Genomic DNA, 23,452 nt, shown 5'->3' on the forward strand with positions numbered 1-23,452 from the left:
GATTTGTTAATTAAGTGTGAAGCTCCCTCTGGTACTTAGAGTTTCCACCTAGCTTTTGCTTGTATTATATATGGTCCGATTAAATAGAATTACCACGGTTTAAAATTTTTGAGTTTTTTACGAGGGATTGGTAACTATCCCATGTTTTTTTTTTTCCTTTTCTGAATTTTAATAAAAGCCTCTCTCAGTTGAGGTTTGTCGGAAAAAGATATAATTATTATTCTCGTTTTTGCTTAACAATTGCCTTTGGCATCAGCTTATTAAAAAAAGGAAAGAAAAATGAAAGCCTTTGGCATCTATTGGAAAACACGTGTCATAGCATTGGCCAACACTTGTTTGGCCCAATATTTCCTTCACAATTTTGATTTGAGGTTAAAAAGGATTTACTAGTAACTACTCCTAAGATGGTCCTGGATCTGATTAGTAATTTGGTTCCATGCTTTGGCAACATTGTCTACGATGAATGCCTAAAGGATGAGTCATAAAGTAACTTGTTCCAATGTAGGAAGAAATCATCGTGGAGTAATCAAGTATTTAGCTTACTTTTCACTTTGGTCATGATGGAGTCCAATGAGCTCAGTCCGTGTAGTTTTTCTGGTTGGGGAACAGTTAAACAGCAACCAGATCTCGGTTTTGGCAAAAATCAACAACTGCATTTATATATATTGGACTTTGTTTCAAAAGGCAGATAGGACTTGACTGGTCACTGCACACCTGCTTATGAAGCCAATGGAGTAAATTTCATCTGCTACCCACCCAACATCTTTTACTTTTGTCCCTTTTATTTTAATCTTTTGATATTTTAATCTTGGAAGGAGAAACACTGTCGAAGATAAGAGTGTTATTGCAGTAATGCTAGAGTTGGAAAATTTCGCAAAGAGGTTGGTGTCCGACGTAATGTCATCTCAAAATATTATGAACATTTTCTTATCCAGTGGTCTTATTTGTCTGGCATTTTTAGGGCGACCAAAACAGAATTAGTGGCGACACAAAAGACAAAATAAATTGAAATATTTTTATGTCCCTTCATAATCGGTAAGATTTTTGTAAAATTTCATTTTTTGGGAATTATATATTCGGTAGTTATGTGAACTATTTTTATTACCGCTTATAAGCTTAACCAAATTAGAAAAATAGAGGATTTTTGCAAAATCTCATTTTGGGACAACTTTATATTTGGTAATTATATGAACTATCCTGACTACCGATCATGTTAGGATACTTTCATTTACTACCGATTATAGGCTCGACCAATGCGGTTGAAAAAGCTCGATGGCGGCATGGACGTTTTATGAATACAACGCCGTTACGCTATACAGGGGGTCTGGGGGGTCCGATTATCGTCTCGACCAAAATTCAAAAAAAAAAGGATTTTTGCAAAATCTCATTTTTTAAATACACAAGTGAACTCTCTTTCGTGCATCCTTAGCTAAGCCTCTTTCCTAGCAAAAAAATGTTACATGCACCTGAGAATAATGTAACTTCAGTACCAGGTTCTTACAATGTTTGATTTTTCATCTTTCGTAGTGGGTACCGTTACATTCAACTCATCATATCCTTGGTAATTTACCAAACATCGAACTAATCTCATATACTGAGGGGCACATGTTTGGGTTAATGCATATATTCTTGTTTAGTAATCAATCCTGTAATATACTAGTAGTATTTATTACTACTGGCCGGTGCTGTATTTTTTGCTTGCAATCATGATATCTAGATAGGAAAAATCAGACTAGTCACTCAGTACTCAGTAGGACTGAGTAGAAAAGAAGTAGTATGTTCTGTCACACTTAACTCTGTTGTGTCCCTTTTCTTTCACTTAATATATCATATTCTTTGAAGTTGGTAAAATCAATTAACTTTGAATGGTTATTCGTTATTTGGGTAAACAAAACCTCGCACATTCTAATATTATTTAGAAGTATTAGAAGAGAAGAGGATCACTTGTTTTAGCATCAAACAAGTTTGATTAAAGATATAATCTTCTGCTCCCCACTTTAGCCAATGGTGGCAGTGATGGAACTTATTTGGTTATGTTTAGCACATCAACTTGTTAAACATCTGGTACCATCATATATTACTTTTTCTTTTGTTTGCTTTTTTTACTTTTTATTGAATTCAAAGGTTTTGTATGAGGTTGAGATTATCACGATGCTGTTTTCATCTTATGATGAAGAGCATTGTTTGAGGTCATAGTTTAATTAGTCTAATTGTTTGTCTTCTATTTCCAACACCATACGAAAACAGGAAGAGAAATAATCTGAAAATTACTTGTTCATGTGTGAATATTATATCGAATTCAAACAAGTTGATGGGTTTGCTGTGTGAACATAAATAGCTTTCTGTAGACTGGTGAAAGTCCGATATATGTGCTAATGTTGTTCACTTTGTGTTGTTACAGGTAAACATCAGATGGAGCTGTAGATGGCGATCAAGGATGCAATTGGTTTCCTGCGTTCAAGGATGCATTAAGTCTTTGGCTTCTTTGAAAGCATCATTTACAGTTTTTTCTTTTAGTACTTAAGCAAGCCATTTTTCTGTTGGTACCTGAGCACGCCGTTTTTTCTTCTAGTACTTGAGCAAGACATTTTTCTTTTGGTACCTGAGCACGCCGTTATTGTAATTGAAGACTGGTAGTTCCTCATTAAGATATCGGTTTTTAATACTCAGATTATATATTTTGGTCTTAAATATCAGATTATATATTTTGGTCTTAAATATCAAGTAAATTTTGGTGATATTTGATTAATGTTTTGTCTTATCAAAGTGCCGTTTAAGTTTTCACCAGCATGTCATGTACCTGAGAGTTATGGGTGCTTAGAGCGACTGCAATGGTACGACTAAACTCAAAGATCAAAGACCAAAAAAAAGACTAAATATGAGTTTAATCTGTATTGTGACGTTATGGGGAGAAGACCAAATTTGGTCGCGCGTAAAACAATTTTACGCATGAAGACGGGCGGAAGTATTAGTTACGTTTCATTTCTGCACGGAATTATAAATTACGTTTCAAATCGGCGTAAATATAAATCACGTCTGTTATCGAGCGTAAATATAAATTACGTTTCGTATGGGGCGGAATCTTAAATTCCGCCCGTTGATCACTTGAGTTGGTTTATCAGCATGAAATCTCAATAAGTCCTGGCAAATCTTATTAATAAAATGCAAAGGTTCCTGTTTAATATGTCTGAAAACAACACCATTCTTTTGGTTCCAAATTGACCAGACAATGTAAGCAATTTTAGAAACATTCTTTTTAAGGTTATCATCGGACAAACATCTGTTAAACCAAGACTTAATAACATGTATACTGAAACAGTCTCTTTCCAAGAGGTAAGACATAAGAAAGTCCGTTTGAGAGGGGCGGAATTTTGGTGTCCGCCCCAGAGAGGCGGAATTTTGGTGTCCGCCTGGCAACGCGCGGAATTCTGCTGTCCGTCTCATCAGGCGTAAATTTATGTTACGCCCGCAACAAACGTAAATTTAAATTCCGCCCCACCAACGTACGTAAATTTGGTTTACGCCCGTTAACAAACGCAATTTAAGTTTACGCCTGACAACAAACGGATTTTAAATTTACGCCCGACTATATTAGGATTTGGGATTTGGTCGCGACTAAATATGGTCTGGGTTTTGATCGTGGGCTGGGTTTTGATCTTTACTCCGTCCCGCTGCGTTAGAAAATCAACCCAAATTTTTAGTCTTCTTCGCCCACTGTGGATGCTCTTAACAATTGTCTTCGGTTCTTTGTTGTGACTGGATGGGATAACGATCTACTATAAATGTTTGTCCGAGCTGGTTTCATTGTTAGAGGTTGCTATTTTTTCAGTTTCTTTCACAAAATCAAGGTTTCTTCAGTTTCTTTCACAAAAATAGGACATCTTTGCAGGTTTCTGGAGGTTACAGACATGACCGTCAGCACATAGAAATAAGAAAAGGGAAGGAAAGATAATGATGGATTAAAATCTCATTATAATACAAGAAACTGATATAAGGAGAAGTTTGTCATTCAATATCATTACACTGCCAGAGGCCCAGAAGAGAACTAAAATACACATTATACTGCCTTCTTGACATACAGATAGATAAAGTTACACTTGATACAGGAAGAAACTGAAACAGTTACAAATAACGCCAGGTTCTACCAGTCAGTATTTGGCCCTGTGGGCTCCGACCAGTTAGGTTCTATCCAGCTGCACCTTAAGTTATCATTAGAGTTGCAATAATCCGTACCATAATTTTCACTCCCAAGAGAATGATATTTACCTGAATCCAGAGAGTAAAATAGAATTCCTTTGTTCTGCAACCTGGGAAAGTAGATTTTGTTCTCCATTTCACTAGTCGGAGCAATTGTAGCAATACAGGATGTGTTGCTGATAAACAACACATGCCGTCCTAAATGTTCAACTTCAATCCAAACCATTTCCGACATGTCCAATCTAAACATCCGAACCCATTTTCCATAATGGCCTAACAGTACAGATAACAACTTTCCTTCGAGCTCTACCAAGTAATTCTTATAGATGAAATCACAATTAGGTGGGGGTACCATGGACAGAACTTTCCACTTTATGTCATCATTCTCTGTAAATACACCTAAAGTTCCGTTCAGATCCAAGCAATAAAAAGCTCCTTTGTAGAAAATTGGACTGTTAAGACTCGGCTCGAAATCCATGTTTGTTCTATTGGGTGGTAAGCAAACAGTATCAAAAATATCAGACGTCCACATTTTTTCTCCACGCTTAATGAAGGTAATAGATACTGAATCCACCATCCAATCACTGATGGCAAAAACAGCGCAATCTGAAGAAGTTGGCAAGGAAGAAAAAGAGATACCTCGGTACTGATAAGGATGATCAACTGGCAAGTCCGGAAGTTTGATGATTGCTTTGGCGAATGGATTGTAGAAGAACACACTATAATTACCTTTTGACATGAGTAACCAACCGCCCTTCGAGAAGCGAATCGTTGAACCTTTTAACAATTCAGGGATACCCGCGAGGTAATTCTCATCATTATGCATTGGGTTTATGAAACTGTAGACAGATTCATTATCCTTGGCGAAAACCATCCATGGAGACAAAACAGTGGTTTGTAAGCTCCTAGTAGAACAAAATTTTCTCAAATTCACTAAAGGAAATACCAATAGGTAGTTTCTACTAACAGAACGTAGATGTATGTAATCCAATGGGCTTAGATAACTTGATATGAACAACACTATATCTTCGTTAAGTATATCCAAAGGCCTTGCTTCCTCGGTATCATTGTTCCTCCTGATTGGCGATATTTCTAAGCTGGGTTTTTCTATTGCCTTAGTACTGTTACCTCCATCACTGTTGTTACCTGACACAGGTTCGGTTCCACTTCGTCTATCATCGTCGTCCTTACTATATAAAGAAAAACAGAAATTACAAATCTCCAACTATGGAGGCAGTAATATTTAGAAAATTGCATGTGCGTTATATACATGAAAGTGTAAATTATTAGAACAAACAAAACAAAATATGTAGGTAGGTAGTGTTTTCTGAGTTTACCAGATTGTTGAGGGAATCATGAGCCAGTTGGGCGAGAACCATGGCTTAGGTAGATCTGGACATGGCAATGAAAGCATCACAGTTTTATCTTCCAAGTCATACATGTAGAAGCTCATTTCATCAGGTTGTGTAAAATACACACAACCGCGTGTAAAGCCCAATTCCTTGGCAGAGCAACACAATTTAGTAGTATTGCTTATAAAAAAGACACGATCATCCAGACTTGTCACCTCCACCCAAGACAGTGAAGATAAATCCAACTTCGATACCATCATATTGGTTACACAATATTGATAAACACCTCTAGTAATGAAAATTTTATTAATCCGAAAGATTTCATCACAAGACACCACATAATATGTTAGAAATTGAGTATCCCAGATTCCTCCTATTGTTGCATTTTTGTTGTGTCCACTAACAACGAATTTACTTATAGAGAGGATTTTAGGCTCAGACCCATGTTGCATTTCTATCTCCAGATATTCTTTACCATAGCACGTTATATATAACTTACCTTTGAGGTAACACATCGTTCGGAGGTCTACTCCGTTTACGTCAGGGAACTTATGAGTCCTCCATTGTGTGTTACCTGGATGACAAAACAGAAGAATTTCCTTGCCTTTTTTATGATCTTTACTAACAAAAAGCATAAAAACCATGGAATTTCCATTATCATCAATATTTTTAGGAGGCGAAGACAAAACACAGTCGCTGAGAAAATACCCATGTAATGTGCCCCAATAGAGAAAAGATGGCAACTCTATACTCTCCATTGACAATGGATTCCATAAAAAACAATCCCCATAATTCCATGGTGTGTAATCATATTCAGCAGTATCACAAAGAACAATTAACCACCCTTGATGAGAAGTCTTCTGACAAAAAGATTTACCTTTCAATTCCGGTATGAATTTTCTACAATTTGTGTTATTTGGTTCAGTAATGTTATAAAAAGCTTGAAATTTCTCACCTTTTCCATATGGAATTACTAGCCAAGGTGCTGCCTTTGGTAATGGGAGAGATCTACGTTTACTCCATGCTAACTCTGGTTCTTCCATTGGAGGCTGAAAACAAAAGGTAAAGTGAAAGTGAAAAGTGAGCTGAAAACCTAATTCGCTAACGAATTATATATAGGGGAGATTAGTTACCTAATCCATCTTAGACAATGATTAAGGAAAGAGTAAAACTGTAATTTCATATAAAAATTCTTGGAAAAGAAACTGATGGAATGAAAAAAAGGGAGCAGCAACAGTTGCAATGCATTGCCAAAGTTGGTACCTTTCTTAATTTTAAATCAAACCCTTTGTTCTAAATCAAAGATTCATCAATTCAAAATGAAAAAAACCGATACAAACTTGGAAAATCGTCCGTTTTTCTCTTTCTCAACTGGAAAATAAAAACACCACCTTTATCCCTAAATTTGATCAGGGAGAGGAAGGCAAGGCAGCAACAGTTGCAAACGCGATGCATTTCTTAAATAAAAGTATAAAACCATTTGTTTTGAATCAAAAATTGGACAAATTATGGAAGAAATTTTTGTTTTACATCAAAAATTGATATCTGGTACTTACAGTTACATTCCATTTTGAAGTTGGAGAAAGTTATTGAATCAAGAACCCCTCCCTCCTCGATGAAGCTGAGATTTGTAAAGAAACGACATCCTTTTCTTTGGTATCTTCAGTCTAAACCTTCACCTTCACCAAAGTTTTAATCCAAAAAATTTATATCACTTGCCGAATAATACCATGTGACCCAAACATTACCCGGTTGCACAAAGTCAGTGGCGGATCCAATGTGCAACAAGGGTGCGCAGTCACCCTTTCCATTGGGCTCCCAAGCCTAATTTCCAAGCCCAAAATTTCCTACAAGCCCATCTAGAGTAAAATACCATATACCAAGTCCCCCTGTTTCCGTGATAACGAACTAGGAGAAGATGCATATCCGGTAATTGACCAATGCTCAACTTGTTAAACGCAACATAATACTGCATTTTAGCTCATGGCCAACATCTCAATTGTTAATAACACAATAGTGGTAAGCATGCGTAACATGCTAATCATGGGTTAGCATTACGAAAAGTGCGGGTGTTACACTTGAGCTCCATAATAAAAGACATACATATGTTCATGCCACACAAGAAAACAAGTTCATAATCTTCATGATTTTTTTTGCAAGAAAAAGACATCTCCATCTCCATTTGAGTCAACAACTGCAAATGCATTCCTCTTCCATCTCCAGATTCTCCTCCGCCAAGTCCCAAGTGCCAACTGCATCTGCAAATGCATTTATCTTACTCCTTAGTCCTGAACTTCTGTATTTTGAAAGAAAAATCAAAAGTGTTAGACATTTTAAGTTGGCAATGTCATTGTCAGTGCAATAAGCCAATACATTGCAAAAAAAAAAAAGATTAAGATGTACCTGTAACACAACTATCATTGTCACTGAGAGTGAGATCTGGCAGCCAATCACCCAAACAAAGCAATGCTTCAACAAGGTCTGGAGATAATGAACTCCTGTGAGATGTGAGAACCCTGCCACCAATACTAAACATAGATTCTGAAGCTACACTTGTCACTGGAACTGCCAATACATCTCTTCCAATCCTTGAGAGAGTTGGGTACTTAGGAGCATGATTCTTCCACCAACTTAAGATGTCAAACCTCATTTCTTCAGTGGTTGTGCCTTTAGGAAGAACTGGTTCTGCTAAGTAAGTCTCCAACTCTGACTTCTGAACCTCAAAGACATTGTTTTTCATAATAAAATCATCATAACCAAATTCATATGATGATGTTGTAGCTGCAGAGATCTCCATTCCAACTGAACTCATTCCACTATCATAATAATCTGGAACTGTGGTGTTTGTTTCATAAGCACAGTAAAGAGCATTGAGTGCAAGATCAAATTTATTATAGTGACTTTGATAGTGATTGACACCATAAGCTTGAGTCTGAGCCATGCAAACTTATCCAAAGACGTGGATAAACCTCTAGGAGATCTACATGCTCATCATAGAGACCCGCAAGAGAGGAGCCTCCCTCCACAAGTCATATGTGGCCGGCCATGTACAACTGAGGCTCTCAGGTCCTCTCGTTTTTGACACATGATTTTTGTGGTATTTATTTCCCATCACGTGATTCGTCCTAGTCATACTAACAAATTATGAAATATACACCCATCTCAGTCATCGCCGGTTGTAGAGAACGATACTATATTTTCAACAGATAAACTTAAATGGATGACTTAGTCACACAAATGATGGGATACCACCAATTATGATTTTGGTATGACGGTCTATGACACGTTTACGAAATACCCGAATTATTTTTATCACGAAAGTGAGTAAAATCGGTTGAATACAATAACTAGGTAAGCTAATCCTAGCCCACCCTTAGTTATTCCTTGAAATACGGTTCCGCACGACAAGTAATTCCTATTTTTACCGACTTGAGATCTGAGGTTCAGTTATAAATACGTCATCAATCGACCAAGCTAAACAGAACTCTCAGCGCAATTCTGAAGCGTGCGCTGACAAAGATCAAAATCGATAATCTGGTCCAAAAGCCAGGTCGAAATTAATCTCAAAGGTAGACTGTGTTGAATGCTCTGAATGTAAATATGAGATAAGGAGCAGTATGAAACATGACTAAGCCCACATTCTTGTGATAGATATTTCGATATTTCTTAAAATCACTATGGAGGAGGGGGATACACCTTCAGAAATAGACGGGGAAGTATAAATACCAACCACAATATGTGGAGAAAAAGGTCTCGAAACCGACTTACACACTTCATCTAAGAGTAGTACCTACACGGAAACGAAAGCGGACAAGATAAATAATGAGTTAGGATAATAAGTGATGTTTAAGTTTTACACAACTCAAACGAAATTTTTAAGTGACGGTTAAGATTTTCCCAACAAACAAGTTGAAAAGCGAAGATACACGGAAAGAGCAAAAAAAGAATTAAATAAATAAGGTAATAAAAGTTTCATTCATATAACAAAGTTATCCGTAAAATATATCTATACGTATAAAAGAAGAAAAAAATATAAAATTAGATCAACCGGAAGAGATGATCATAATAACGCTGAAGATCAGTAAGATGTTGAACAAATTGGTGGAGCTTAAGGCACTTGGACAGAATGATGCGTTTTCACCTCAACAGCAACAACCGCTTCCGCACGAGATACAACAACATTCAGGTTATCATTGCAAGGAAAATAAGCATGATGGACAATGTTAAGCACAATCTGCGCAGTCTTATGATAAATCTTTGCATATACCCTCTTTTTGTTGAGCAAGTTACAAATCAACAACAATCAAGTCAAATGAAGCTTTATCCTTACAATCATGGAGCCTGAACGCAATACTAAAGGAAATTTGGAAAGTAAAATTCATATCATAAACAAAATGGCCACCCTCAACAATAAACAGAGCATCATCAACATCAAACAAATAACCCAAAACAAAATATGACACTGGCAGCCGAAAAAGCATCTATCGAAGCATCACCAGAGGAAGACTAGGAGTAGCATGCCTTGCATTTATATTTCGAACCATCCTATTATAACGGAAGGTGTGATCGTATATGCAATGACTAGTGGAAGCACCTTCACCGAAACCTACAAATGAAACTAATGGATAAAGGTAAAAAATATGGGGAAGAATGGAGTAAAACAACAACAAATCGTAGAAAGATAACCAGAAGATATCTCAGAAGTGGAAAAATCAAGATGAAAGCTCCAGAGAAGATGGATACTTAAGAAATAATAATAAATATCTCGTTGAAATGAAAAAGTATTTATACATCACTCATAGAGAAAAATACATCTCCACATTCGACATCCTAACATGCACAACACTCATAGGAAATATGCACACAAACCAACTCTGAGACTAAATAAACATAAAAATGCACCTTATGTCGAAATCAGAACTTAACACTAGTATTATCATACTCAAAAACAAGGTTTTTAAATCGTGAATCGAATCGTGAATCATTTTTGAAATTTGTGAATCGAATCGTATGTTAAATTGTGAATCGTAGATTCATGATTAATTATCAAATCGTAAATGTATTCCTATAAATATCGTATACACAAAAAATAAATCTTATGGTTTGATTTTTGATGAATAATTCTTATAAGTACAAAATATTATCTAGTATTAGCACCAAAAACCAAGATGGAAGAGTGGTTGGAGTCCTTGCGTGTGACGCCAGAAGTCACTTTTGAAAAATCATTTATATACCTTTGAATTAAGTCAAGAATAGTAGTCAACCAAGATTGACTACCGATTCTCAAGCAAAACGCTTTACACATGCGATTCGAATCGATTCGGTAGCAAATGAAGCGAATCATGCGATTCGAATCGTGAATCGCACGATTTTAAAAACCTTGTTCAACAACATAGATAAACAACACCATACATAACTAGAACTCTACATATGAGTCATGATAAGTCAGGTTGAGAACAAGGAAATAGATACACATAAGACACTTAAGCAGTCTTGAACAAGATCAAAAACCCTTCATTATAAAAACTTCAGAAGACCATCACCTCGTTTGGAGTAGTAAAAAAATTCAAATTTTGGATACCATATTCCATATGTCCTCCTATCAGCTTTGATCACACTTTGTTAGGGATTTTAGTTTTCTATCAGCTACAATGGCTAGGTCTGAACATGTTTACAACTAGGAGTTCATGAATTCCCAATCATAGATGGGGTTGCAGATGGAAATTTCACGTCAAATATAGCCTTATGTGGATACGAAAAGAATAAAATAAAATTCACTAATCTAACCAATAACACCTAATTAGCTTAACTAATTATGTTCAGTAACACAAATTAACCAGGTTAGTTTAGCTATTACAAAAATATTAGGATATTGTCGTAGTATTTACTAGGATACAAAATAATAGATATAAGCAAGATAAGAAGAATTTATTCATTAGATATTAATGTAGTATTACATAAGAATATGCCTATATTTATATCCTAGAGAGTACACCCTGGTTACGTACAGATGACGAAACATAAATGGCCTAAGTCTCCACAAAACTCCCCCCATGTGCGGTCCAACAACATTGCTTCATATGTAGTGCTTTAGATATAGTTTTTCACATCTGGATTTTATCTTTGATGATTGTTGTATCTAAGTCAATTGCCTCATTAATTAAAACCACACTAAAGAAAACTCATATGGACAAAACTTGAACTAAACAGAAAGAGAACAATACTAAGGAAAAAATTAGATTTGCATATGTTGCCTCGTTAAAACTTTGACAAGGAAAAACCTAGTAGGAAAAAACCTTGGCGAAGGGGAAAAAAAAGTACAAGGTGAAAAAGCGGGGTCTAACAACCATACCCAATATTTCGCTTAACAATCTGTATGGACTAACTACAATATACTTTCATGAGAATCAACTAGACAGTCAGACTCAATCTTAAAAAAAGTATATAAAAGAGTTATATCTCTATTTCTCAATTAAATCCACAATCAAACAAATAGGAATTTGCGAGCCCGATTGAATATAAGAAATAACTTGGACGATATCAAAAACCAATATCCAAGTGTCAATCAATTTAATCAACAACCAAAGGTTGGATTCACAATGAACTTACGCACAACCTGTGATATTTCAATTATATAAAAAAATATAATGCGGAAAAGAAATAACACAGACACCAAAAGTTTTGTTAACGAGGAAACCGCAAATGCAGAAAAACCCCGGGACCTAGTCCAGATTTGAACACCACGTTGTATTAAGCCGCTACAGACACTAGCCTACTCCAAGTTAACTTCAGACTGGAATGTAGTTGAGTTCTAACCAATCTCACACTGATCAAGGTACAGTCGCAATCCTTACGCCTCTAGAACCACGCCGGATTCTGCGCACTTGATTCCCTTACTTGATCACACCCACAACTGAGAGTTGTTACGACCCAAAGTCGAAGACTTGATAAACCAATCTATCTCACACAAAAAAGTCTATTGAATAGATAAATCTGTCTCCCACAGATAAACCTATGAGTTTTGTTCCGTCTTTTGATAAATCAAGGTGAACAGGAACCAATTGATATACCAGACTTATATTCCCGAAGAACAGCCTAGATATATCAATCACCTCACAATAATCTTAATCGTATGGTAGAGAAACAAGATATTGTGGAATCACAAAAGATGAGACGAAGATGTTTGTGACTACTTTTTATCTTGCATATCGGAGATTAAATATCGAGCAAATTTTATGGAATATAGTACTCAATCACGATAGAAAACAACAAGATCAGAACATGCAACTACAGATAAAATAGTTGGGTATGGCTTCACAATCCCAATGAAGTCTTCAAGTCGTTAATCTATATGGTTTCGTGAAAAACCTAAGGTTAAAGGAGAATCGACTCTAGTCGCAACTAGCATCACACAAGAGGTGTGGGGATTAGGTTTCCAAGTTGCTAGAGTTCTCCTTTATATAGTCTTCAAATCAGGGTTTGCAATTAATGCTACCTTGGTAATAAAAAATTCAATATTCACCGTTATATGAAAATCTGATTAGACTCAAGATAATATCTTTCAACCGTTAGATCGAACTTAGCTTGTGTTATAGTTTTGAAAGTGGTAGTAAAGGTTCGTTGCTCGGACTTGTAAAGATTTAAAAATAAAAATATATACAAAAAATATTAACAATATGGGCAAGAGTACTGGGACTAAAGATTCGGCCATTTTTCATTTTCAAGTGGTTCAGAATTTAATTCTAGGCGATTATAGTTCAAAACATAAATTATATGGACTCTTATTTTGCCAAAGTAGATTTTCAAAACATTGATTGTAAGTCCTAAGCATGATGTATCAAAATACCTAAGCCAAGCATACATCATCAAATTAAATAACAACCAATTAATTCAAATCATATTTTAATTTTAAATTAATGCAAAAAGTCATAAAAAAGAATTAAATGAAATTACCCCAAGTATGAAGTTTGGCCCCCTCCGTCGTCCCAGTGTTGGGTTTTAGCTCATCATAGTAAAAATGCTCTCAAAATAATTATTTATTGCTCAAAAAGTGGTTTACAAATGATGAAAAGGTGTAAAACAATTGAACAGAAAAATCGCAACAGAAATAACTGTTGCAAAGGCGTTGTTCAGCTATTACAAGAAGAACGATAAATGATAACTGCTGTTGTACGACGAATTACGACTCACGGCCGTGCGTCTTATACACTGTTGAAGAACGAAGGTCTTTGGATGTCTGTTCTTAGTGTTCTTCATCTTCATCAATGGCAGCAGCAGCAGCAGAGAGAAATCATGGTTCTCGATTCTGCAGCGTTCCTTCTCTCCTCCCAACTCTCGACAACCATTCTATTCAACCCCATAGACATATTTATACTCAAAAGCACCGAGATAATCCGAGTTAAATACAAATAATTCTACCTTAATGATTTTTATTTTCACGGGAATATTTTCTTTCCCTGTTCACCTTTCACGCGTCTTCTGTTAGCTACTTTCATGTTCTCTTCTCACACGTTTGTTCTGAGCTGGATTTCCTTGTTTATCCTGGCTTGATTGGTCGAATCTTGTTGAATAAAGAAGAAAATATTCTCCCATGCAGTTACGTATCATCCAATATCCCGTGATAATCTCTCTTCCCTGTTTAACCAAGACTCGATGTTCTAGCCCAACTGGATCGAATTCATTAACCATACAATCCCTGTTTAGCCCAAGCAGGTCAATCAAAACAAAATCCAGTGATTGAATCTCGCTCAAAGCCCACACAAGATCGAACCCAAATTTCTTCCGTGAACTGCATGAACTTTCCCGCCATTTTGAATTTTCAAATCGTGAAGAAGGGTGTCCCCCTAACCGTCTGTGGAGTGAAAATAGCAAATGCCCAACTGAGGGCCCCTTAGTAATTGGGTTTCCCCTTAACCAAAATGAGAGTCCGAATAATAAATTTCCACCGGGGATGCTCCGCATAATTTTTCGAGCCGATTTTTCCAAAATTATTTATTTCCCAAAAATACCTACAAACACGCAAAATACCATAATAAGGACGAAAACAAGTACTAACAATACATAGAATTGAGAACAAAATAGACACATATATGCGTCTATCAGCTTGTTATACACAAATGAAAAGTGACTTCCTTTAGATATGAGTAACCGTACCTAAACGTGTACACATTGTTGGCTCAACAGTAGTTAACCGAAGTTAGCCATATGAACACTTTCATATCAACCTCATTCATCTCAACCATATATAACTAGTTCAAATGATTCAAATGAAACTAGTTCTGGAGTTTTTCAATTGTTAATATTTTCATAGAAGTATACTAGACACAATTGAAGCAAAATCGATTTTGATTCACTCGAATCAAGTCATGAACATTATAGCCACGGTTTGCAAAATATTGCATTCCTTATTATATAAATGTCTTAGTTCATGAACAAATAGATTTTAGAACTTAACTTACTCATGTGTTGCGTACATGTATGCATACCTAAGTACCCGGACTAAGTTTGGGTCCGCCAGTATGCGAACGGGTACGCATACCTTCCAAACTCAGCAAAATTCCCGGACCTGAACCTCACGCTAGTACGCGTACAAGGTTCCCGCACTTTCACTAAACCAACCGGTACGCATACGGGTATGCATACTATGGTTCTCGGACTTGGATTACATACATGCAAGTACGCATACTATGCTTATATCCAATTGTTCTAAACTCCATTTCAATCATTGAAACATTCTCGGAAGGACGACAATAGCTGTCTCACACAAACTATTAGCTTCAAAGAAATTTTCAAGTGATAGAATGATCAATACGAAACATTCCAATTCTACATCAAATGACTGTCTCACACAAATCATGTAAGATGTTACAAGGAAAGGATAGCAGCTGGTTCAGGTATTCCTTGTTCCCCTCTGGTTAAATCTCCTTCGACTAATCCTAGTGATTTTTCTGAAAATCTTCATGAAGGAAAGAGAGAAGAATTCAATATTCTTGATGAGCAAAATGCTCATCTGCTCAATGTAGCATCCTTCTTGTAATTGTGTAAGGATGCTCATAATTATCAAGAAGCCTTTGTGTCTTGAGAAAGTAGTCGTTGTTATACTTTACTTTATTTTGCCTATACGAAACGATGATCATAAAAATGTTGATCCTTGCTCCGGTACTTTACATGATGTAATGTTTTTGATTGTTTACTCTTGACAATAAGTCCTTGTTGATTGCCTTGATTTTCAACAATTCTATTATGTTCCTTTGAACTAAGAATGTCAACCTTTGTTTAGAATGATTCTTGAGTTTTTCAAGAGTTCTTCTAAATTTGGCTCCATTATTCTCTTGGTCTCGTACCAAGGTTGTAACCATAAGTGCATGTATAAATGACCCACACGGAACTTATACGAGTAACCCTAGGGTTTCCTATGAAACACTCATATATATGTATCATGCTCCGTTTTAATACATACACGTTACGTAACGTCAAAAGGTTCACCTGATTTCTGTGTGCACAATGGAATGGATGGATGCAACAAGGAAGACAATGTTGAGAAGGGCAAGACTATCGAGTTTCACGATAACCTGTTTTCATAACCTACTATCATGTTGTTGATCATGAAAACAAACTACTTGTTCAGATGTCATCACAACTGGTAGGAAATCTTCTTCAAGATTTTGAGGTCGTTCGTGAACAACTTGGAATTGCAACAAGGAATCTTGAATTTCTGAAAAGCGAACTGAAGAAAGCAACTGATGAGCTCATTCTTGTTCAATCTCTGGTTATTGGTCATGTTTAATGTTTTTCCAGATATGTTTTCTAAGGGTTGTTTTGATTTTGTATAGAAAAAATCTTACGAGAAATTTATTCTTGAGGTTTTAAGAAAAATAACTAGAGTTTGGAATAGTCATTATTGTGATTACGCATAGCTATGTCCAACGTTTTTCATATTCAATGTTTTTAAATTTATTTATTTAAATTCTAAAGTTTGTTTGGAAGATGATGTCGCAGTATTAATCTTTATGGTTTTATATTTTGCAATTTGTCATGGGATATGTATGTTTGCGTCCGTGGACTATGATTATCCCATACGTGGTCAAAAGTTAAGTCTTTCATATGTCGATATGCAAGTATTGATAAAAGATTGAATGAACTTTTGACAAAACAAAATTTTAGCCTTTTATGTCATTATTTTGATGGAAGAAAGGATGAGATTTTGTTTACAAATATTAGGTCTATTGTATGTCATTGTGCAAATAGTGATAAAAGATAAAATGAATCTTTGTTTATTCCGCAACATTGATCTTCCCTGATCCATAATTTTTATGTGAATACTGTGTTGCTCCGTAAAGTTCCCTTATATTGAGCATTTCCGATTAAATTAATCATGGGTTCTCTTGTGGTTAATTTAATTGAGTTTTTGGTACAAATTCATATTTTCATGTGATTTGTTAATGTCGAAAGAAATTCTTCTTTTCTTGTGAAAGTAATGTCGCTCTTGTTGTTCTTTAGGGAATGACATTTAATGGGGGAGAGTTCTTAACTGAACTTGTGCTGAATTGCCAAATCTTTGTGGGGAGTGCGACTGTGGAATATTATATGAGTTATCTTGTATCTTTATAAGCTCCTTGATGAATGCATTTAGTTTCGACTATATGATTGCATCTAAAAAGTTGATATGTGCTTTCTTTTGGTCATGAAGAGTCTCTATGGAAATTTCATTAGGATCCCACTAGTTTTCGTACCTTTTCCAATTTTATTGACAAAAATAGGGAGAATTAATGTGTAGCTCACACTACAAATACATATGGTTTTCGGATCATTATGTAAGGGGGAGTGGTTTTCATGTGAGATGAAGTATTGACTAAGGGGGAGTGATACATATCACCATAGTATTGTCGTCAAAGTTGTGATACAATTGAACTTTGATGTTGTATAATAATACTATGATACTTTGTAACAATGATTGAGAGCTTTTGTTTTCTCATTGTTATGGCTACGTATCTTCAACAACGATGATGCTGCATTGAATATCTTTGGAATCATTGGAGTACTTGGAAGGTACAGTTACACAAACCTAAATGAACGTGCATTTCATTTGTGTACGTATAACAAGCTAATTTCGATCTAACGGTTGAAAGATATTAGCTTGAATCTAATCATATTTTCATCTAATGGTGAATATTGAATGTTTTGTTACCAAGATAACTTAGATTTCAAACCCTGGTTTGGAGACTATATAAAGGAGAACTCTAGCAACTGGTAAACTTAATCTCCACACCTCATGTGTGATACTAGTTGTATAAACTAGATTCCATTCTCCTTTAACCTTAGGTTTATATCGAGACCTTGTAGGTTAACGACCTGAAGACTTCATTGGGATTGTGAAGCCAGACCCAACTATTTTCTCTGTAGTTGCGTGATCTGATCTTTCTGTTTCTATCATGATTGAGTGCAATCGTAAGATTGGATTGAGATTAATTTCTCCGATAGGCAAGATAGAAAAGTAGTCACAAACATCTTCGTCTCATCGTTTGTGATTCACAATATCTTGTTTCGCTAGTCGATTAAGATTACTGTGAGGTGATTCATATTTCTAGGCTATTCTTTGGGAATATAAGTCCGGTATACAATTGGTTCATGTTCACCTTGATTTATCAAAAGACGGAACAAAACTCCTAGGTATTTCTGTGGGAGACAGATTTATCTATTTCTGTAGAATTTTCAGTGTGATACATATTTGTTTATTAGAATCTTCGACTTTGGGTCGTAGCAACTCTTAGTTGTGGGTGAGATCAGCTAAGGGAATCAAGTGCATAGTGTCCTGCTGGGTTCAGAGACGTAAGGAGCAGAACTGTACCTTGGATCAGTGTGAGATTTATTGGGGTTCAACTACAGTCCAGACCGAAGTTAGTTTGTAGTAGGCTAGTGGATGTAGCGGCTTAATATAGTGTGTGTTCAATCTGGACTAGGTCCCGTGGTTTTTCTGCATTTGCGGCTTCCTCGTTAACAAAACTTTTGGTGTCTGTGTTATTTCTTTTCCGCATTATATTTTGTTATATAATTGAAATATCACAGGTTGTGCGTTAAATCGATCAATTGGTAAATCCAACCTTTGGTTGTTGATTGAAATTGATTGATCCTTGAAAATTGGTCTTTAGTACCGTTCAAGTTAAAATCTCTTGTATTCAATTGGTCTCGCAGTTTCTATTTGCTTGAGTAAGTATTGAATCGAGAAATTGAGATACAACTCTTTGATATACTTTTATTAAGATTGAGTCTGACTGTCTAGTTGATTCTCTTAAAAGTATATTGGAGTTAGTCCATACAGATTGCTAAGCCAAATATTGGGTGAGGTTGTTGTACCCCTACTTTTTCACAGTGTCATAGTATTATTACACAACATCAAAGTCCAATTGTATCACAACTTTGACAATAATACTATGGTGATATGTATCACTCCCCCTTAGTCAATACTTCATCTCATATGAAAACGACTCCCCTTTACATAATGATACTAAACCATATGTATTTTTAGTGTGAACTACACATTAATTCTCCCCCTTTTTATCAATATAAATTGGGAAATGTACGAAAACTAGTGGGATCCTAATGAAATTTCCATAGAGATACTTCATGACCAAAAGAGAACATATCAACTTTGTTTCGATGATTTCACATATTCGAAACTAGTGTATTCATCAAGGAGTTTATAAATATACAAGAAAACTCCTACAATATTCCACAGACGCACTCCCCACAAAGATTTGGCAATTAAGCACAAGTTCAAATAAGAACTCTCCCCCATAGAATGTCATTCCCGAAAGAACAACACGAGCGACCTTACTTTCACAAGAAAAGAAGGATTTCTTTGGACATTAACAAATCACATGAAACATGAATTTGTATCCAAAATACTCAATTAAATTAACCACAAGAGAACCCATGATTAATTTAATCGGAAATGCTCAACATAAGAGAACTTATGGAGACGCACAATATTTACACAAAGATGTAGATCAGGGAAAGACCAATACTAAGGAATATTCAAAGATTCATTCTAGTTTTCATCAATATTTGCATAGAGACGTAATAGACTTAATCTTTGTAGACAAAAGTTCATCCTATCTTCCATCAATATTTGCATAATGACATAATAGGCTGAACTTTTGTTGTCAAAAGTTCATTCATATGATAGATTTGACTTTTGAGCATATATGGGACAATCATAGTTCACGGACGCAAACACACATATCCAATAACAAGTTGCAATATATAAAACCATCAAGATTAATACTACAAAATCATCTTCCAAATAAATTTTAGAATTTAAATAAATTCTAAACACAAGAATAAATTCTCATAAGAAGTTTCATAGACATCGTAGAGCTTTCTCAGAGCATCTGCCGAGAATTCCTTCTCATTATTGAAAAACCCATTGATTATGGAATCGTTCAACTCCTCCAGATATTCAGAAATATCAGTTAACTTACTAAGTTATCTTTTTAGTCCACACAAGGTGTTCTTCGTTAGAGACAACATACGTTCATAGTGAGCTATCTTTTCTAAAGATAAAATGATTTGAGATTTTAAATCATTTCTTTTGTTGATGAAATCCTTCACCATACCTCTAAAGTTATTATCAAAATGACAAACAGACAAGAGGCAGAAAATACGAGGGTACCCAAATATACCTCAATCTAAAAAATTTCCACCTATAAGTCCTTTCTCCGAAAGTGATTGTATATAGACTGAGTCGAGACAATACAACAAATCGGTTCACACTTCGTGTGATCGTCTATGGAAACGAGATCGAGACAATACAACAACGAAGTATGTTTACTTGATAAATGGTTAGGACTTAACCAAACACAATAGGATTACTATCAATTAAATAGGAATTAACGTTTATGTAATTTACGTTAAATTATAATAACAATAATTATAATTGTGGAATATAAAAGTAAATGACACAACAATATTTTTTTAACGAGGAAACCGCAAATGCAGAAAAACCCCGAGACCTTGTCCAGAATTGAATACTCTCAGGATTAAGCCGTTATACAAAATCAAACCAACTTCGTATAGTTGAGACCAAGCAACTAAACCTATAGTTCACCTAGTTCCGTATGTATTCCCACGCCTCCGACCTGTAATAAGTCACGTACTTGGAACAATTCCTTTGGTTCGTATTCCAAACAGTAAAGGAACAACAAATCTGTTTGGTATCAACTCTTTCAACCAAGTGATATGAGTTCGACAAAAGACTCTTTTGTTTAACTCAATAAACTCCTTTGTCAGGTTCTTAGATCTATCTTATCAACAACTACCAAAGTAATTGTTAAGATTTTGCAATCAATACTTTTAATCACAAAGAAACGTATTAATGCCGATCTACACAACTAATCAATCAATCTACCACAAGGATAAACCGATTATACTTGGATCCTCTTTTACCGAAACAAGTATTGTGCACACCAAAGATTATGAACCCAAATAAGAAATCTTCAAAGTCTTCTTTGTCTTCAAATCTTCTTAGATCTTCAATAAACACCTGCACACAATCAACTTGAATCTCTTGTGACCAATCACGCATAGAACGGAGTCTGTTTATAATGGATTTTCACAAGACGTCTTTAGATATACAAACAGTGTAAAGATCCCCGTCGAAACTTCGATCTAGTTTGAGTGAATCTTATATCAGAAGAGAAGATTCTCAAGCATAAAAAAATTAGGTGCAATCAAAGTTCAACCACCATTAGTCAATCAAATCAATCGAAAACAAAAGATAAACCGCAATTATCTAGTTTCCCACCAACGATACTAATAGAGCTTCTCAATACCAAAGAAGTCTTTAAAACGAGGGGTCGTAAGAGATTTCGCCTAATTAGGTTACTTCCTCTCCGAATTGGCGGCTCCACCAGTAACAATACAACTGAGGTAGTTTTGCTGGCTCTGAGAATTAGTTTGATAGAAATGCAAACTTTGGTATTTATGGACAAGGAAGTTTGCACACCAAGGAATTTCCAAAACCTAAAATATTCTCAAGATATGCAATATATTCCAAATTCGGTTTCCATAATTCCTGGAAATGCTTTGTCCAAACAACGACCGAAAATCCCTTAGAAAATCTCCAATTAGTAAATGCACATTATCAATTTTCATTTTCCAAAATTAAAATTAAAAACCTTAATTAAAAAATTCTCAACTTATTTTTCGATCCGGGATTTTCCTTTAGTTATTAAGGAATATCTTTGAACAATTAAAGATAAGCGTTACTGCACATGTTCAAAGTATGTCGACATCTTTACTTTGTAAGTCCTCTTTCATACTTACAATCTTGAAACCGATTTGCCACACTTCGAAAAAAGTTTAGAATTGGTTCATCTGACTTTCAAGAACTATGTGATTGATTAAGAACACTATATCACAAATCATGGGTTTCACAGTTCTACCAAAATAAGTTTCGGTTTTACCTACATGTGAGTACTTTGCATAGTCACGCTAGTTACCAAAATTCGGTTGACTAGCTATTAGGATCGGTTCCCCACATACTTATGGTAACTACTTGTATTTGCTGCACATGTCCATAGGATCGGTTCCCCTTTCACTAAAAACTTGTTGCACATGTTCATAGGATCGGTTCCCCTTTCTACTGAAAACTTGATGCACCTCATACAAGGATCGATTCCCCTCTTGTGATCGGTTGCACCTCTTCATAGGATCGATTCCGCTTTGCCTAGAGTTGGTCATACCAATAACACTAAATCGATCATACCATCTCAGGTGATTACTTAAGATCAGTTTCACTAATAAAATTCATGCCAATACAAAAGTCAGGCCTTTGTGAATAGTTTTACCAATATCATAAACAAGTCATGAGCGGTTATACTAATCACATATATTGGTAGTTCAAAAGATATGCAATAAATAGCAATACCAATAAAGCCTAGCGATTTCCCTTTCGATTCACAAAACAAGTTCATGAATTTACTTCCTTTAAAAAAATGTAAAACATTGTTTCCTAGGATGAAATCTTCACCTTATACTCATACATAATCACAATAGCATTCAAACGATTATGTCGATGTCTTATATACAAAGTTTAATGGTTAAACAATAAACCTCGTATTGTATTCCTTAATACTACGTCTAACTAGAGTATAACCATTCATGCTTCGCATTTATGTTTTCAATATGCACGACTTGAAAGATACGTTAGGGAATGAAACAGTTCAAGTCAAATATCACTAACCTCAAGTGGAAGGATGATGTTGTTGTTGTAGCTCCTTACTTCTTCACTTCTTCAAGTCTTCGCAATACTTGTAACATTGAGGTTAAATTGTTTGTGCTATCATTGAAATTTTTCAAGTTCAAATTTTCTTCTTCCAACGTCTTGATTTTATCAAGAGCACTGGCTAGATCAGCCTCAAGGCGTTTTTCTCGAGAGAGATATTCACCTTCTGTATCTTCAAAACTCTTTTGTTGAGAGTTAATCATTGCATCATAATCAGCAAGTTTCTCTTCCAAGAAATGTACTTTTTCAAGAGTAGCATCACAATCTTTCTCTAAAAGTTTCGCTCGAGAAAGACTCGCACATACTTTGTCTTGAAGACTCTATATTTATTGTGAGAATTTTTCTTTCAGCAAGTTATGCTCTTCATCGAGATTTTGAAACTTTAAGGTTAAATCTCGTTCTCTTTCAACTGCTGAAAGAAGTTCATTAGAACAAATAAGAAATTGTCTGCTCAATACCTTTAGTTCAGATATTTTTACACTTGATCTTTCATCAGAAATCTCAAGCATAGAACTTAAAAAATTCTCGTTATCAAAAAGACATTTTTCAAAGTCGGAATCATTGATTTCGAATACAGGGCTTAACTTAGTCTCGTCTAGATTACATTCAGACTTATTCT

At 35.4% G+C, this 23,452-nt stretch overlaps 1 protein-coding gene across 4 annotated transcripts; it reads right to left on the reverse strand.

Annotated features, from left to right (window-relative positions):
• Window positions 1–3,949: 3,949 nt before the first annotated feature.
• Window positions 3,950–7,249, reverse strand: LOC113350531 (F-box protein At1g49360-like). Of its 4 annotated transcripts, none has more exons than XM_026594679.1 (4): window positions 7,106–7,249; window positions 6,505–6,598; window positions 5,535–6,123; window positions 3,950–5,387 (listed from the first exon to the last, which is right to left on the reverse strand). In XM_026594679.1, exons 2-4 carry the CDS (start codon window positions 6,590–6,592, stop codon window positions 4,142–4,144), a joined length of 1,923 nt encoding a protein of 640 aa, XP_026450464.1. In that variant the 5' UTR covers window positions 6,593–6,598; window positions 7,106–7,249; the 3' UTR covers window positions 3,950–4,141. The 4 variants fall into 4 exon arrangements, with proteins under 4 accessions (XP_026450464.1, XP_026450463.1, XP_026450465.1 ...); XM_026594681.1 differs by having other exon boundaries at window positions 4,540–4,682; window positions 4,837–5,387; window positions 5,535–6,598; XM_026594678.1 differs by having other exon boundaries at window positions 5,535–6,598.
• Window positions 7,250–23,452: the final 16,203 nt, after the last annotated feature.

The sequence above is a fragment of the Papaver somniferum genome, chromosome 2 (assembly GCF_003573695.1).
Source record: "Papaver somniferum cultivar HN1 chromosome 2, ASM357369v1, whole genome shotgun sequence".
NCBI classification, from domain to species: domain Eukaryota; kingdom Viridiplantae; phylum Streptophyta; class Magnoliopsida; order Ranunculales; family Papaveraceae; genus Papaver; species Papaver somniferum.